Source organism: Podarcis tiliguerta (assembly GCF_965153285.1).
Source record: "Podarcis tiliguerta genome assembly, chromosome: 13".
Lineage (NCBI taxonomy): Eukaryota > Metazoa > Chordata > Lepidosauria > Squamata > Lacertidae > Podarcis > Podarcis tiliguerta.
In genome coordinates, this window is record NC_139546.1 from 10,447,828 (window position 1) to 10,465,889 (window position 18,062).

At 47.8% G+C, this 18,062-nt stretch overlaps 1 protein-coding gene and 1 long non-coding RNA gene across 3 annotated transcripts in view; one reads left to right on the forward strand and one right to left on the reverse strand.

Annotated features, from left to right (window-relative positions):
* NBR1 (NBR1 autophagy cargo receptor) overlaps positions 1–17,844 on the forward strand; it is a 29,106-nt gene extending 11,262 nt beyond the window's left edge. For both annotated transcript variants that reach the window (XM_083407530.1, XM_083407531.1), the window contains exons 8-21: positions 419–627; positions 1,935–2,096; positions 3,005–3,211; positions 4,420–4,576; positions 6,252–6,539; positions 8,009–8,161; positions 8,401–8,476; positions 9,852–10,013; positions 10,115–10,255; positions 11,168–11,498; positions 11,782–11,876; positions 12,123–12,201; positions 13,688–13,793; positions 15,874–17,844. In XM_083407530.1, coding sequence (XP_083263656.1) covers positions 419–627; positions 1,935–2,096; positions 3,005–3,211; positions 4,420–4,576; positions 6,252–6,539; positions 8,009–8,161; positions 8,401–8,476; positions 9,852–10,013; positions 10,115–10,255; positions 11,168–11,498; positions 11,782–11,876; positions 12,123–12,201; positions 13,688–13,793; positions 15,874–16,053 — 2,346 coding nt within the window. In that variant the 3' untranslated portion in view covers positions 16,054–17,844. The remainder of the gene's footprint in view (positions 1–418; positions 628–1,934; positions 2,097–3,004; positions 3,212–4,419; positions 4,577–6,251; positions 6,540–8,008; positions 8,162–8,400; positions 8,477–9,851; positions 10,014–10,114; positions 10,256–11,167; positions 11,499–11,781; positions 11,877–12,122; positions 12,202–13,687; positions 13,794–15,873) is intronic.
* The window catches only part of LOC310661717, a 44,234-nt gene that overhangs the window by 3,566 nt on the left and 22,606 nt on the right, over positions 1–18,062 (reverse strand). The gene's annotated exons all lie outside the window — the stretch shown is intronic.

The window sequence follows — 18,062 nt, forward strand, 5'->3', positions numbered from 1 at the left end:
TCCTGGGTTTCATAACAATGTACAGTGGTACCTCGGGTTACATGCGCTTCAGGTTACAGACTCCGCTAACTCAGAAATAGTACCTTGGGTTAAGAACTTTGCTTCAGGATGAGAATAGAAATCATGCTCCGGCGGTGCGGCAGCAGCAGCAGGAGGCCCCATTAGCTAAAGTGGCGCTTCAGGTTAAGAACAGTTTCAGGTTAAGAACGGACCTCCGGAACGAATTAAGTACTTAACCCGAGGTACCACTGTATGTGTTTGTGGCCAATACTATTTTGTTCTCATCAACCTACGTATTGCTTCCCAATCCTAGCGTATCTCTGCATGCACCAGTTCTGGGATGGGGGAGCGGAGTGGAAGTACCTTTTAGAGAAAATCTAGGAGACTTTGCTTATGGCGCACCTTTTCCCCTTTCCAGTTCCGGGAGCAAGTGGTTCAAGAGACCGTTGAAATGCTTGAACAGAAGCTGAGTGAGAAGCTCCTCCTTTCTGGCCAGCTCCCCAGCTCCTTGAGCAGCGCCACGCCCCACGCCCCTGCGAGCCCCTCTGTGCAAGGAAACCCCTTTGACTGGCTTCTCTCCTGCAGTAACTGTCAGGCCTCTATTGTGGGCATTCGCTACCAGTGCAGGTAGGACATGGGCAGAAGGGTGAAAATGCAAATCGTACAGCTGTGTTGGTTCTTTGTGTCCAGAATGTCCCAATTTGGCATCCAGAGATTCCAAGGGGCAAGCAAGGAAGGGTGTGTGTGTAGTTATGTAAAAAGTCAGAGTTCTAGTCCTTATGACCAAAATTATCCAAGATAAATATTGGAAGCATGTTCTACGGATTGGGAGGGGAATCCAATGACCTTTAAATCCCCTTTTTCATTGGTGACGCGGGTGGCGCTGTGGGTAAAACCTCAGCGCCTAGGACTTGCCGATCATATGGTCGGCGGTTCGAATCCCCGCGGCGGGGTGCGCTCCCGTCGTTCGGTCCCAGCGCCTGCCAACCTAGCAGTTCGAAAGCACCCCTGGGTGCAAGTAGATAAATAGGGACCGCTTACCAGCGGGAAGGTAAACGGCGTTCCGTGTGCTGCGCTGGCTCGCCAGATGCAGCTTGTCACGCTGGCCACGTGACCCGGAAGTGTCTCCGGACAGCGCTGGCTCCCGGCCTATAGAGTGAGATGAGCACACAACCCTAGAGTCTGTCAAGACTGGCCCGTACGGGCAGGGGTACCTTTACCTTTACCTTTTTCATTGGCACTTCTGCCCTTTGTAAAAAAAAATTGTCTTCACCTGTTTGCCTTTCTTGGTTTTTTTATACTTTTTAAAAAAATCCTCATTAAGAAAGGCAAATCAAGCTACATCAGCAAGTTGAGGAATTCTCTTACTGATGTCTGTCTTTTCCTGATGCTTCTTCATTTTGGCAAACATGAAAGGGAGATGTAGACGACAACGGAGCTCAGCTGCAGGGCTACTAAAAGTCAAGAGCTTTGCTGTTTACCTCCACCACCATCGTCTGGTAGTAAAATTGGTTATCCTTCAGGGGTCAGTTTCTCTTCACTTTCTGGGTCCTTTACCCACTCAGTTTCCCAGCCGCCAGCCTCCTATCCAAATTTATATTTCAGTTCCCTTTCAAAAGCTGCAGTGTTTTCAGAATCCTGTTGCTGGCACTTTCACACTAAGCTGTTAGAATGTTTGTGAACATGTCATGGCAATGCAAAAGCTCAGCCAATTGGGGGCGGGAAAGATGGTGGAATAGCTCACAAGCAAGGTAACATTTTATGAGAAGTGAAATCTTTTAGCCTGCATGCTAACAGAATTAAAATTTCTTTTGTTTTATTTCAGGCTTTTCTCACCTTTGTAATCACATCTTAACACAAATTGATTTAACCAGTTCAGTTAGTAAAAGTTGAAAAAGCTGTTGGGTATCTCATAGCCTTTCCTCTCTTGACAGTGTGTGCCCATCCTATAGCATCTGTGAATCATGTGAAACGGGGACATATGCCCACGACCCTAACCATGTACTTTTGAAGCTGAGGAAGCCAGTATTGTGTATCTCAGAGACATATAATCTTGGGCAGTTTGCTCCTCGCTTCGCCACTCTGGAACAAGCCAGGTAAGTAGCCCATGTTCTGCAAACTGTGTGCAAACATGTTGTGCAAACCTTGGGTCTGTCTACATATTTGGGGTGTGTGCTGGTAGTGGGTAAGCACACAAGAAAACCAATAGAGGGATACCCAGAGACCTGCAGAAAAGGGTTTGGTTCTAAGTTCAATGTAAATTTCTGTTTCCACCTGGCACCCTGTGTTCTGTGGCTTTTTTGTCTTCAAGCTTCTTTTGCCTACCTGTGTACAATATGCAAGGAATGCAACGTGTTGGGTTTTTTTAAGGCTCCCAGAGCAACTTAGAAATGTCAGTGACAAAGACAATTCCTGTCTTCAGACTTGCAGTCCACACTGCCCAGCACAAAAGGAATAGGGAGGCAGGAGGATGCAGAACAATCAGCTGGAATTGAGAGATTTTTAACTGAGAGGGGCAACCAAACATTGCTTGTCTTCCAGCATTTCCTGATGAAATGGCTGCTAAGTTGAGGGTAGGAGCCTGATGGAGCTGATATTACAACAGAGTGTTTGGAGAGGCCCGGCAGTTCTTTCTCTTCCTCTGTCCAGTAGGCACCCAGGAGCCTATTGTGTAGAGCAGGCATGGTAAACCTGTAGCCCTCCAGAGATTATTGGGCTCCCAACTCTCATTGTCCCTAATCACAGGCCTTGCTGGCTGGGGCTGATGGGAGTTGAAGTCCTACAAACATCTCAAGGGCCACCACAGGTTCCTTACCTTTTGCGTAGAATTTGCAGTGAGATGCCCCACTGGCACCCGAGGGACTTTTGGATGTGACGCTTAGCCCAGCTGAAGGAAATGGCCTTGACAGCCATCGCCTGCCCCCCCCCCCCAACAGCCTGGGTCTGGCTTTAGGTGTGCAGATCCTCCTGTAAGCAAACCAGTCTCCGCTTTCGACCTGCACAGGCTTCAGAAACAGATGGACAAGCGCTTTCTGAAGGCAGAGAAGCAGCGCTTGCGAGCAGAGAAGAAGCAACGCAAAGCTGAGGTGCGGGAACTCAAGAAGCAGCTGAAGCTGCACCGGAAGATCCACCTGTGGAACTCTGTCCATGCTCTGGAAAATGCTGGCTTGACAGCTGCCAAATCGGAGAGCCTGCAGCCCAACACACTTCTGTAAGCAATCTGAGGACTGGGCCGCATGGGGGAGGCAATTTTATCTGCATGTTTGGAGCACTTCTAGGGGGTGCTGTGCCCTAGCCAAGCTATGGGCTATTGTGAATCTCTGCAACATTTCCAGCACTTGTAACTTATTTGACTCCCTGAACCCTGGGGTTATATGCAAAGCAGAGCCAGCAGAGGTCTGCTAGCACAGTGGTGTTTCTTGTTTCCTCTCCTTCCCCCAACCCCCAACCCCCCGCCCCAGTCTTGTGCAGCTGCTCTTCAAGGCACTCATGGGGCTACAGCAGAGAGGAGGGGAAAGTTCCTGTATTTTTCGCTCCATAGGTTTTTAGAGGGGGAAAGCAAGAAAAAAAAAATTCTGCGCAGAGCATGTAAGCGGCTCTCGCTTTTCTTGCTTTAAAGCAAGCAAAGTGAGAGCCGCTTACATGGCTTCTGTCCCGCTTTGCGCAGCTCTCATTTTGCTTGCCCATCCCTCCTCCCGCTTCACTGTAAAGTGCGGCGAGAAAGAGGAGGAGGAGACACTGGGACAGGTGCTTTGCTTGCTTTACAGTGAGGTGGGAGGAGGGATGGGCAAGCAAAGTGAGAGCTGTGCAAAGCGGGACAGAAGCCGTGTAAGCGGCTCTCGCTTTGCTTGCTCCCATCCGTCCTTCCCTCCCGCTTCGCTGTGAAGGCAGCAGAGCAAGAGGCGCTGTGCAGCTCTTGCTGAAGCCAGCAGAGCAAGAACGATAGCTGTGCAGCGGCTCTTGCTCTGCTGGCTTCACAGCGACGGACGGGAGCCATGGCTCCAGCTGCGGAGGCATCCCTCAGCTCGCAACTGCAGCAGTAGCCGAGGTATCCCTCTGCCAACCAGTACATTTGCTCCGTAAGACGCACAGACATTTCCCCTTACTTTTTAGGAGGAAAAGGGTGTGTCTTATGGAGCGAAAAATACGGTACATTCCACTAGCACAAGTTGCTTGCACTTGCGGAGCAGATGCATTGGACAGCGCCCCCGGGATTTATAAGTTGGGCTGCTGAGGATCCTTTGTTCAAGATCCCCAGTCCCTTCTTAGACCTACCTCTCAAGAACAGTCTGCTTGGGAGAGTCGTGGTAGATTGCAGCTTAGAACTTCTGTTAAATGCAGATCCTTTACAATTTACTGTAGATCTGCCTCCCATAAGCGGAGGGAGTGAACTGTACTGACTTTCCCCTCTCTTTGCAGTCCCCTCCAGGGCTGCCCAGTCATTGTCCCAACGCTGAGCGCTGCCTTTGTGGATGAGAACCTTCCTGACGGAACTCGCCTGCACCCAAGGACGACCTTCATCAAACATTGGCGCATGAGGAACACTGGCAACATGGAGTGGAGCTCTGACACTAAGGTGCGTTCCAGTGCTTAAGGTATGTGCTGGAGCTGAGATCTCCCTGCAAGCGATGCCCTATTCCCCACAGTTTCTTCAGCCCAGATTTGTAGGTGCTGTTTTTGGTTACTCAGCAGCAACAGAAAGCAACAGCAGAAGCACAACATACAGTGGACCCTCCGGATACGAACTTAATTCATTCCGGGGGTCCGTACGTACCCCGAAAAGTTGGCAACATGAGGCGCTGCTTCTGCACATGCACACGGCGCACAGAGTGCTCCTGCACAAGGTGTGCAGAGCACTTCTGCGCATGCCCGCACAGCGAAACCGGAAAGTATACGCTTCTGGGTTTGCTGCCTTCGTAACCCAAAGGTAGCGTAACCCAAAGGTTACTGTACTGCTTTCTTATTATTTCACAGGCTTCAGTACAGAGCCCTATTGCCATCCTTTGCCTATCATCACCTGTAAATTACAGTGGTACCCCGCAAGACGAATGCCTCGGAAGACGAAAAACTCGCTAGACGAAAGGGTTTTTCGTTTTCTGAGGTGATTCGCAAGACGGATTTTCCAAAGGGCTTGCTTCGCTAGACGAAACAGCCCTGCCTCTCCTGTCATGGCGACGGTCGCACGCTCGCTTCCCCGCTCCTCCGGCTCCCTCCCACCTTCCAGCCAACCTTCCGACCTTCCGGCTGCCTCGCTCCGCTGCCCACTGCCCTCGCGCGCTCCTCTGAGAGCCACTGCCGCCAGTAGCCAGCGTTGCAGCCGGAGTCGTGCTCCTGAGCCCTGCCGCCCTCCAGCAGCCGCGTCGCGCGGTGTCCACAAGGCGCGGGTGAGTCCAAGGACCAGCTGCGGCAGCTGCCCTGCTTCTCCCCACCCTCCCCGCCGTGGTGCTTCGCAAGACGAAAAAACTCGCGGCACGAATTAATTTCGTCTTGCGAGGCACCGCTGTATTTGGGTGAGGAGTTGGTTTAGATTCTCAGCCAGCCAACAACCGACATGGGGCATTGGCCAGACTCCTAAAGGTGCAAAGCCCAAAGTTCCTTTGGGTTCAGGGCTGGGGAACCTTTGTCCATCCCCTCCCCCCGATGTTGCTGGACTGCAACTCCTATCATTCGTGACAATTGGCCATGATGGCTAGGGATGGAGGGAATTCTAGCCTAACAGCTAGAGTTTTCCCATCCCTGCCGTAGTTGTTCATTTTTGCTGCTGAGCAAATCCAAAGCCACAGAATTGATTTAAGAAACACAGTGAAAACATTGACAAGCAGATTTTTTGTTTTTGTGTGTGTGTGGAAGGCGCAGTAGGAGACCATGTGTCTGTCAAATAAAATTGCTCTAACTGTTCCCCACAGCTCACACATTGCTTCTGAACCCGTTCCAAACTTAACCTGCCCTAGGTTGGGACACCATTCTTTTAAAAGATACCTGCCCACCCTCATTTATCAAGTTGACCTAAAACAATATGGGAACAGCCTTAGTCCCTCTGCCACCTTTGTTTGCCAGCCTTTCGGATTTTTTGTCTCCAAAGCTGTCTAGTTAATTCCTTAGAACAAACTTGAGGGGGAAGCTAGGTTTTTTAAAAAAAGGTTTTTTGTTGCGGGAAGATACTTGCGGTGAATGAGGCTTCCTTCACATGCTTGGTTGGGACCAGGAAGAAGTTAATGGCCTTTTCTTTTTTTCTCTGTCTCCATCTTCAGCTGAAATTCATGTGGGGGAACTTAACTCTGGTGTCCTCGGACAAGAAGGATGTCCTTGTGCCCTCCCTGCTGCCTGGGCAAGAGGGGGTTGTCTCTGTGGAGTTTGTAGCTCCTCCAATGGAAGGAACCTACACGTCTCATTGGCGGTTATCGCACAGAGGGGAGCAGTTTGGGCCCCGGATCTGGTGCAGCATTGTGGTAGACCCCTCCTGCAACACAGACTGCCCAGAGAATAGCAAACTGGTGTCCAGTTTTTCCCAGAAGGGCAGTTCCCATTGTAAGAAAGAGGTGAGGTCCTTATTTTATATCCCTGAGCCTGTGTAAGTTGTTGTTTTCCCCCCAGCTCTGCTTTCTGCTTACCACCTTCCCTTAGATCTTTCTCCTCAGGCCTCTGCTTCTCTGCTTTCTGCATATATATTTTCCCACTCCTTCCTTCAGCAACAAGGTGTATTCAAGTTCCTCGGCTAAATTAGCTCGCTTTCCTCTTAAGACTTTTTGAATTATTGCCAACAAATCACTGCTGAAAGGGTCATTTGTATTTGCAGTAATAATAGTATGTGGTGCACTATAATGTAGGTACCACTGTGTATATCATAAACTTTCATGTAACCACCTTCCTTCAGCCACCATGCCTCCAGGCACCCCTATTTCCCTCCCTCTCTAATTTCAAATTAAACTTTTACAAACTTTAAAATATCCAATGACTTCCCTTCTTCTCCTTCCATGCTTCATATATTTAAAGAAGAGTGGAAAATACTTATTGAATACAGTGGTACCTCGGGTTACAGACGCTTCAGGTTACTGATGCTTCGGGTTACAAACTCTGCTAACCAGGAAGTGGTTGCTCCAAGTTAAGAACTTTGCCCCATGATAAGAACAGAAATCAGCAGGAGGCCACATTAGCAAAAGCACGCCTCAGGTTAAGAACCATTTCAGGTTAAGAACGGACCTCCGGAACGAATTAAGTTCTTAACCCAAGGTACCACTGTATATGGAAAATAAGATTAGAAAGTCTGAGTCAAGTCAGTGATGTCATAGCGGTTTAGCCAATGGCAAGTTGGGCCTCCCAAGCAGCAGAGATAAGGCTTGTGACATCCCATTTAGTAACTGTGTTCATACGTATGCATGTCTGTGTTGCTTTTTCTTGGTCTCCCTTCTTCATCAAATTAAAAACACTCTCTTTGAGCAAAGAGTAGATAACAGTGGTGTGCACTGGCCCCACAAGGTTTTGTTCCTGTTGCCTCCAGGTGGGGCTGGGAATGACTTCTATTGCAAACCCTGAAGCCTGCCTGTGTGGGCAGCACTGCAGTAGTTAAGACAGCTTCCCCTTGTTCCTAAGTGGAACATGAATGTAATTGAACAGATGTGAAAGATGCATCTCTTTCTGTGGGAAAAGAACAAACACTCTATATCTTGCTTTCTATGTGGCATTTATTCCACCAGCAGGATTTTACAAGATCCTGCAAACATTCTGTGCGGTCACCTATAGAGAATTGAGAGGAAGATTGTCAGTCCCTGTGATTCGTTTGGTCTCTTGGCACAGCCCATAATTAAGCATTTTTTTTTTTTTTCTTCACTGCACCCCTTTTGCCAGGAAGCTTAAGCAACAAAATGGAACTCTAGTGCCCAAGAAACTGTCCTGTATGTTGATGGCACAGTAAAAAGATGGAGTTTTTGTTTGCCCTAAGTCAGGATGAGGCTGCTCGCCTTAAGAGTCACCTCCATGGCCCTTTCACTGTTTCTCTTTCTCCTTGTAGGAAAGGCCCTCAAAGTTCAAGGGGCAAACTCTGCAAACTGCTGATGGTGCCACGGCGGGAGGTGTGGCTGGCCGAGCTGCTCCACCAAAGCTGAAGAGCATCCTCGGCGCTAGGGAGTTCTACATCCCGTCAGTTGACCTGCTTACAGCTCAGGTAAAATGTCAGGTGTGAGCCAAGCTTGGAGGCAGGGAGAATTCGCAGAAAATCTATAATTCCGCATTTGTTCTGCCCTTCAACACCAAAGATTCTGCAGAGAGGCAAGCCTGTTTTCTCTTAAACTTAATAAAACTTGGTGTCCAGCTGACCAGGCGTGGCAGAGAGGGACAGAGATGGACTGTCGCTCTCTTTTCATCCCCTAACTTGAATGCTTTCGTTTCCTTCCTCCCTCCTAGGATCTGCTCTCCTTTGAACTGCTGGACATTAACATAGTGCAGGAACTGGAGCAGGTTCCACACAACACTCCTGGAGGTAAGCATCACCCCAACCCCAGGAGGCCTGTCGGTGGTAGTTGTGATGGGCACATCCTTGCCCCGTCTGGCCTAGAGATGCAGGTCTAGCACTCCATCCAGTAGGCCAGTAGGAGGAGCTGCCATCGTTGGGCACCTGTCAGGACCCGTGCTTCAGTAGGAACCCCTCTGTCAGTCCCCAGAGACTCCTGCTCCTGCTCCTTGCGGTTCTTGCTTGTTACCTGCCCCTTTCCGTGGTAGAGAAGAGACAAAGGAGGCTTGTCTACTCAGAGCTTTTTGCCAAGAGGTCCCAAGCTTCCACCAACCTGGAACTGGCACTAAGCTCCTCTGAAGACCAGGGCAGATTCTTTTGGCAATTCCCTCTTGTATTGCCACAGCTGCATCTGAGGTCGTCTGTGCTGCTTTGAAGCTGTGCTGAGGACTGTACCCCGATTTTGGCTTGCCTGTGGGCCCTCATTTGCTTGCCTTGGACTCCCTGGTTGCTTTGCCTGAGCAGATACCATTTAGGGTTTTTATAGTTCTGTCCGAGACTGCCGGCCAGTCGAATCATGGGCGCCCAAAGGCGATGAATTTGTAACCCCTTCTGGCTTAACTCTGAGCTGTGTTGCCATACTGAGCAGGTGGGGTGCATTTCTTTTGCCACTAAGTAATTAAAGGAAATCCCTATCACTTTCTACCTATTTGGAACAGTTCCAGGCAGGTTTGAGTTCCTGCACGTGCACAGCACTTGAGGCAGTCCACAAAAATAGTTTTGGGAATCTCAGGAGCAGGTTCCTGTTCCTTCAGGTGGCATCTTGCTCTTCCAGACATGACTTGGGGCATGTCACTGCTGCCCCATGGCAGTTCCTTGCTGGAGAAGGCTGGCTGGGACCAGATACAGGAGGAGAGCAGGGGGAGCACATGTAAATTTGAAGCCTGAAATGGTGTGTTACATTTCTTCTAGTTACAGGAAGGAACAATAAGCTACGCTTCATCCACTGCCAAACCAGAAGGTCTTACTTAGCCTGTCTTGTGTCTCTGAGATTTCACCAGGCTCAAGCAATTTGAAGCCTATTTCAGCACTTCCATAAGCCCTAAGAGCATATGTATTTTTCAAAAATGAAAGCTGAGATTCTTAAAATGCTGAAATCCGCACCCAGTAATAAATTGTGCCCTCGCTTAGTTGCCTTCATTTGTTATTTTGAAATGATGGACCTTCTCAATTATCTGGTGATCTGAACTGTTTTGGGCTCCCCCTTCAGCCTGTCCCATTGTTTCAAGTCTCTGTATAATAATTTGAGTTGGTTACTGAGGATGAAGATCAAGCCCCCAGCTTCTAGGGCTGCTTGAGTTCTAAAACTTACGGAGAGTGTTAATGAGAACATTGTGTCCTACAGATGCCCAGGCAGGGAAAGGGAAGGCTGAGAATCCGGCTAACTCAGAGGAAGGAGAGGAAGACATGAGTGGGACCCAGTTTGTTTGTGAAACAGTAATTCGTTCTCTCACCTTGGATGCTGCGCCTGACCATAGGCCCCCACAGCGGAAGGAATCGTTGCAGAGTGAGTGTTTAATTTGTCATCCTGCTGAGCGCATTACATGTACAGAAAAAGCTTAAGCCAATCTCGCATTTTGATCGGCTCCTGTGTTTTTGTTGATTTAGGTTCTCTACAAGCACTACAGGACAATGCCCACTGCAGCCCAAACAAGGACCCTGTTAGGATAGAAAATGTTCCTTCTCCAACACTACAGGAACCAGAGTCCAAGAATCAAGGCATAGAGGTGGCCCAAGAACCTGAGTTTGGTAAGGAGACTAGAGTTTGCTTCTTTGAAAGAGAGACCAGGACTGACAGTATCAGTCTCTCTGCCCCATGGGTGGAATAAGCTTATAATAGATCCCCATGTTCAAGAAGGATAAATTCAAACTGGAATAAGTTCAAAGAAGAGCATGATAGTGGGGGTGGTGAAACCTTTCTTAGGAGTCAAGATTAAGAGCTCTTCCATTAAACCTGGATCAGGTTTAAGGTGCTGGTTTTGACCTTTAAAGCCCTATACAGCCTAGGACCCTCGTACCTATAGGACCGCCTCTCCTGGTATGTCCCACGGAGGACCTTACGGTCTTCAAACAAAAACATCTTGGAGGTCCCAGGCCACAGGGAGGTTAGGCTGGCCTCAACCAGAGCCAGGGCTTTTTCGGCTGTGGCTCTGATCTGGTGGAATGCTCTGTCACAAGAGACTAGGGCCCTGCGGGACTTGACATCTTTCCGCAGGGCCTGCAAGACAGAGCTGTTCCACCAGGCCTTTGGCCAGGGCACAGCCTGACCCCCTCCTTTGGTAATTCTTCACAGAACTCTAGCCCAATGATTGCCATCAATTTGATTTGAACTGATTTTATAATGAATTGATTTTAGAATGCTGTATTATTTTACTGCTGTTGTTGTTGTTGTTGTTATTGTTTTATTTCTCCCAGCTTCTGTTTGCAGCTCTGCATTGCTTAGGCTGATCTATGGAAGTGAGCTATAGGCGACAGGACTGTACTTTTTGTTGTTTTTCAGCCACACGAAAAGGCTTTTGTGGAGAATATCTTAGTTTTATGGTGCCCAATAGGACAAAACAAATTACATTGAGGAGAAGATCCCTGCATTGCAGGGGGTTGGATCAATAGAAAGGGGCTGCAGTAGTCTTTGTAATCAAATTGTTCCGCTGCTTCTCCTAGAGGAACTCCTGCTGCAAGACGGGGCGGAATTGAGTGATGGAGAGGCCGAGGATGATGCCAAGGATGAAGTCTGTAGCCAAGCATCCTCTACCTCCTCTGAGGATTACATCATCATCCTCCCAGAGTGTTTTGACACCAGCCGCCCTCTGGGGGAGTCTATGTACAGTTCTGCGCTCTCTCAGCCCAGCTTGGAAAAAGTGGCCGAGGCCTCGGCAAGCCCTGCGGGAGAGAACCAGCCCTCAGCTCACAGTATCAACGACATGCTAACCACCTCGCAGACACTGGACGAGGTGCCTCTGACCCCTCAGATCCTGGAACCACAGCCTGCAAGGTACCAAGTGGATCCGGAGCCAAAGTGTGCTAAGACTTCTTTGTCTCCTGCCTTCAGAAGGAGATAAAAAAGGGGTTGGCTGCTGAGTTTGGGCCTAGTGTGCCAGCCAGCCAAAGCACAAAAATCAGAACACAGGTGAAACTAAGTAGGGTGTGTTACTAGGGAAATGGCTTGAATGTGTAGCGTAGACATATGCTCAAGCTTGGTGGGTGTGCTTTTTCTACAGTTTCTGCCTACTACACCTTTTCACATGCCTGCTTTTCCCCCCATTTTTTAACAATAGATCTCTGGCCCCTCCCCAAAACAGCACCTCCCAAGAAACAAGTGTTCCCAGTGGAGAGGACGCCTCTTGGTGGGTTCCAGACCAAACCAGAGAAGGTACTGTGCTATGATATACAGGCTGATAATTGGTTAGCAACTGCTCCTAACTCAAATCATTAGTTTTACAGCCCACCCTCTTCCAGAGCCTCAAGGTGGGTGGTGGCAAATCAATGAAAGGTGCTGCTCTCATTAAATAGATTCAATGAAGGGTAATGCTATTCCCCATTAAATTTCTCTGATAGTCGCTATTTGGTTCTTTCCTGCCAGTTCCTGCTCTCAAGCTCCCAAATATTTCTCTTCTAGGGGTCCAAGGAGCAGATGTTCCTGAACCTCCGCCTGCAGGGAATGTACATAGCACACCAACATGTCCAGAATTCTCCAGGTAATAGAAGCTGGGTCAGGATGGGATTTTGTTGTGATCCGGTTGGCAAGTGGTATCTGTCCTGTTTTTCGCTGAAAAATAAGTGTCTGTTTCTGTATGCTTTGAGATCCCCTCCCACTCCTACCCAAAATGCCCACTGACAGCTGTGTAAACTTAATTTATGCTAGGCAAGATGTGCTCATTGAGTTGCAAACTGCACTGTGCAAGTACGTAGGCTGGCAGTGACATTTTTATGAGAGATGTCTGTTGTTCATAAGTGGACTTGTACCAGTAGCAAATAGATTGGTATTATCTGACTATCTTTTTTGGTTTTACCTGCCTTGTTTCTTTCCTTGCATCTTATTGCTGTTTTGTTGTATTTGTATTCTTGTGGTTAGTCTCCCCTGAACACCATTTTGGTAGAAAGGCAGGATTGAAATTTAACAAATAAAAATTTGGCCCATAGTGGGAATTCAGCAACTTGAACACAATAGTTTTTGTTTTTTTTTAATAAGGGGCAAGCTTCTAGCTAATATGGCTGCTAGGATGGGCTTGAAAATGAATGCACTTTAAAATGAACTTTTAATCTGGCATGCAAAGGGTTCCTGGGCACTTGTTCCATCTAGACATAAAACCTTCAGCAAGTTTTCTGTATTGTATTCATTCTGTGGAATCTCCATGTAAAAGGCTCTAGTATCAGGGTTGGAGATCTGTGCCATTCTAAGTACAATGGAACCTCGTGTTATGGACAGGATCCGTTCTGGAGGCCCGTCCGTAACACGGAACTGACGCGAGCCGAAGCGCCGTGTCTGTGCATGTGCTCAGCGCGATTTAGCGCTTCTGCGTGAGCGGCAAAACCCAGAAGTAACTCGTTCCAGTACTTCCGGGTTGCCGCGGTACGCAACACAAAAACACGTAACCTGAAGTGGACGCAACATGAGGTATGACTGTAGATTATATCGATCTAGATGAACCACCTGCCCACCTAGCAATTTGAAAGCACGTCCAAATGCAAGTAGATAAATAGTTTACCTTCCTGGCGGGAAGGTAAACAGCGTTTCCATGCGCTGCTCTGGTTTGCCAAAAGCGACTTAGTCATGCTGGCCACATGACCCGGAAGCTGTACGCCGGCTCCCTCAGCCAGTAAAGCAAGATGAGCACCGCAACCCCAGAGTCGTTTGCGACTGGACCTAATGGTCAGGGGTAGCTTTACCTTTACCTTTAGATGGGCCAGTAGGCTTATCTGGTATAACACACTGTCAAATGTTGGTCGTCACAGGATCATGGTTTTCTTGGTGCATAATTTTTATTTATTTATTTTGGCTCAGGCACAGAAGACAGAAATCCTACCTTTTAGCATTCTCTTCTCCTGAAAGGTTTGGCCCAAGCAGTGCATCCCATTTTCCTTACCATTAAGCCAAACCCTAGCATGTGCCCCGTTAAGACAGCCTGCACGGTTCTTTTACTTTCGTTATTTATGTCCTTTAATTGCAACTTAACTCTGCAGGCACACCCATGGGAACAGCCTCGCTGGTGACCTCGTGAAAGGCGCCTTGTCAGTGGCTGCCTCTGCTTACAAGGCACTGTTCGCTGGACCGCCCACCGTGGAGCAGGTAGGCAGCTCCTTGGGATGATAATGCTCCCCCGGGAATGGGCAAGAAAGGGATCGGAGCAGAGTTTGTGTATTTTGTCTCTCCACTGTCGCACTGCAAGTACAAATTTGGTGTTACATGCACGTGAAAACAGGCTTCTAGCTTTTGTGGCTGCAAAATGAACTTGAGAACATGTGGCACCAGGGATTGTTATGTCCAGGAGATAAATATTTCACGTTTATATGTTACTTGGGATGACAAGAAGGAGTACAGTGGTGCCTCGCAAGACGAAAAGAATCCGTTCCGCGAGTCTTTTCGTCTTGCGGTTTTTTCGTCTTGCGAAGCAAGCCCATTGGCGGATCAGCGCTATTAGCGCTATTGACAGTTTAAGGGCTAAAAACGGCTTTTTAAGGCTTAAGGGATTAGCGGTTTTGCTGCTAAAATGCTTTTAGCAGCTTAGCGCTTCAGAAAAAGGGGTTTTGGAGCGGAAAAAAAATTCAAAATTTTTCGTCTTGCGAAGCAAGCCCATAGGGAAATTCGTCTTGCGAAGCGCCTCTGCAAATGGAAAACCCTTTCGTCTTGCGGGTTTTCCGTCTTGCAAGGCATTCGTCTTGCGGGGCACCACTGTATGTCCCTGTAGTCAGATTAGACTGCCTCTGATGGAAACCTGGACAGAAAATAGGGAAGTTTGTTTTTGGGCAGGTAGGCGAAGAGGTCAATTGCTGGTGTCTCAAATCAGCACTGGATGGCTCAAAAGACTCCGGATCTCCAGAATGTTGAAAGCTCAACCTTGTAGTTGTGGATTCCTTGGAAGCCGTGGGCTAACAGGAAAAGCAAGGAGGGGGGTAGCTTCCTAAAACAAGGATTGGGATCTTGAATGCTCACATGGGCCTTGCCCATCTGGGCAAGCCATTTTGAAATGGCTTCGGAAGACCTGCAGCATCACGCAGATGGCCCTTGGCTCCAGCAAGTTGGTGCTGTATCATTTCATTGGGACAGTCACCTGCCTTGTTCTGTCAGACTGCAGCCATGAGCTGCTTTGTTCTTTGGACTGGTTGCCACTAGCCTCCTGTGTCTCAACATGCTCCAGAACCAGAGTGGAAAACCTTACTTGCTCCCATTGCATTCTGGTTGACTGGTGCTCTCTCTTCCCTTTGACGACAGCTGGGCAGTGGGAGAAGCAAGCACACGCAGTCCTCCGTCCTGTTAAAAATTAGTAGATAGCGATTGGGAAAGGAACTTGGTTGTGTGAGCAAAGGTGGAGCTACATTCCCACCTGCTCTATGCAGTCAAGAGAGGAGGGGAGATGGGGAGAGTAGAAAAGGTCCTGTTGCACCTGTAGTTGGCAGCAAGGATTCCAGAAATCCCTTAAATCGCAAAGGTAAAGGTCCCCTGACAGTTAAGTCCAGTCGCAGACAACTCTGGGGTTGCGGCGCTCGTCTCGCTTTACAGGCCAAGGGAGCTGGTGTTTGTCCACAGACAGTTTTTCTGGGTCATGTGGCCAGCATGATTAAGCCACTTCTGGCGCAACGGAACACCGAAACCAGAGCAGCGCACAGAAATGCCATTTACCTTCCTGCCGGAGTGGTACCTATTTATCTATTTGCACTTTTTGGCATGCTTTTGAACTGCTAGGCTGGCAGGAGCTGGGACCGAGCAACAGGAGCTCACCCCATCACAGGGATTCGAACTGCCAACCTTCTGATCAGCAAGCCCAAGAGGCTCAGTGGTTTAGACCACAGCGCCACCCGGGTCCCTCATAGTGCTGCAGAAATAGGCAGGATCAAAATGGAGGTGGTAGCTTCACATCAGAGTGATGTGAAAGCCTTCTGTTATTGAAACGCTGCTGACTGTGGAATGAGTGGGAAGAGTAACCCATATATTTTGTCCATTGTGAAGATAAAATAATGGGGGGAAATGGGTTTCCTGAAGGAAAGGTGAGATATGAATTTGATTAATAATTGCCAAGATAACATCCTCTCCTGTGGGAGGTGGGGATTTATTTCATGGGTACAGATTGGGAAAAGCATTGGCAGAGAACCCTAGATGTAAGCATGCACATTTCCTGGTTTTGATCGTTCTCCTCCTTCCATCCTTCAAGGCTCTTCCTGTGGCCACTGAGGAGCAAATGAACCCCTTCCTAGCCAACCTGAGCGAGATGGGCTTCTGCGACCGGCACCTTAACCTCAGGCTGCTACGGAAACACAACTGTGATGTGTCCCAAGTTGTCGCTGAGTTGCTGCAACTGAGTCACAGCGATTGGTACGAAAACCAGTATTGAACCTTTTCCCTCACCGTGCTCATTAAAACCTGAGCAGTAAATGGCACCAGCAGCTTCCAGCTCCCTTCTGTTCCAGCACAGCAGAGATGGCTTGGCTTCTGTTTCCCATTGCATCATGGTTCACCACCACCACTACCACCAGTATCCAATGACTCGGGCGCTAGGATTTCTTTAAAACACTAAGGGTTGTTCCTTCTGGCATAATACCTGATTTTGTTGTAGTAAAAAGAGGTGAATGTACACACGAAATACAAGTGAGCTGTGTTCCTAAGAATTTTAGGGCTTTTGTTCATGAGCAGCAAGCAAGCAAGAACCAGAGACTTGAGGGGCCTTCCTGTATGGTTCCTGCCCATCTGGTGGTGGCAGCGGTGGAGCTAAACTAAAGACCAGCTCTTCCAGATTCTGTCCTCTCATGAAGGCGGTGGGTGGAGCCGTTTGTCCTCTAGTTTTGGAATCATCCTGCATTTTGTTGGAGCAATAATTCCACCAGCATTTTCATGTTGTGTTTTGCAAATGCTACCTTAAAATGCATTCGTCATAGTCTAGCTGTTGGCGTTCTTGGCCAATCCCATCAAAATCTAAATGCTGCTGTTTGCTGTTTGCTGTTAGTTACTGGGAGTGAAATGGACTATGAAAGGAGCAAAGTCGGTAGCAAGACTGGGTGGGTGGTTCGCCATAAAAATACCAAAACAAAGAGCAGTTGCTCCTCTTGTGTAAATCTTTAGAGGTATTATTAATAGCTATTATAACTTAAGTATTTGATTGACACATGGTCAAGACATGCTTGGTGGGGGAAACGACACAAAACTATTTTTGTAGACCCATTCCTCTTGTTTAGATGACGAGACTCTCACATCCAAGATTTCTGACCCACCCTGCCCAGCCAGTGGACCAATTTTTTTTGGGGGGGGGGGGGAATGCACAGTTTTTAACAAACGTTGATTTCAATTTAAACATGCTAATAAAGCCCTTAAATATGCATTTGCATAATATTGAGCATAAAAGAACATGAGGAAATGCTGGATCAGAGATGGTAATAAGGGAGGATATTTCCCCCATCCCATCAGGGAAAAGAGACAGAAGGAAGTTCTGCCCAAACCCCATTGAATAAACAGGATGTGTGCCCATTCCAACTGGATTATTTAGCTCTCAGGTGCTCCTTTGACTTTTCAAACAATATAAAAAGAATGGCTGCTATCGTTTAAAAAAGACACACCTACACTTGGAGATGTGGCTAAACCCATACCTGTTTTTTTGTGCGGTGGGGTAAACACAGGTCTGTTTTTTTCCTGTGACTTTGGGCCAATATGATTGGGAGGGGAAATTCAGAAATGATGGAAGCGATTAAGACCCCTTTTTGCTTTAGAAGAGGGAAAACGAAACAAAACACCTATTTCTGCAGTGCACTGCCTTTCCCCACCCTCATTTAACTTGTGCATGGAAAGCTACATACCTCTGATCAGAAATCTCCAGATTAGGACTTACTTTGCTTTGGGTTGATGGGTGAGAATCTTGGTATTCCTAGGTAGATCATATTGTTTGACTTGAATTAGTTCTATTACTACCAATCCTATTGGCAAACCTCGTGTTAACCCTGGTAGAGATCTTTCTTTTTAGGTTTCATAAAAGCTGAACTTTTCTTTCGTTGGCTTCATATATTTTATGAGAGGAGTGCATGGATGATAATTTTAAAAAGTGCAAATATTAAAATCTTTGTATATTGCTTAGAATAAACACTTTGAACAGTCTTTGGGGTGTGACAGATGTTAAAATAAAGTCTACATTAAATAAGTAGCCTTGCGTTTATGAAAATAAAACCAGCTCACCAAACGTTCCTTGCTGGGTGGGGTTTATGAGGGAAACCATTCTTAACCTTATTTCTAGAAAAGTAACTTCCAGTGAAATGAAACATTTCAAGTAAAATTGGGGTGGCAGGGCTTCTCGAGTGAGGCACACTTGTTTATATTCAATGGCAGTAGGTCTAGTGCTTTTTTTCAGCTGGGGCGCAT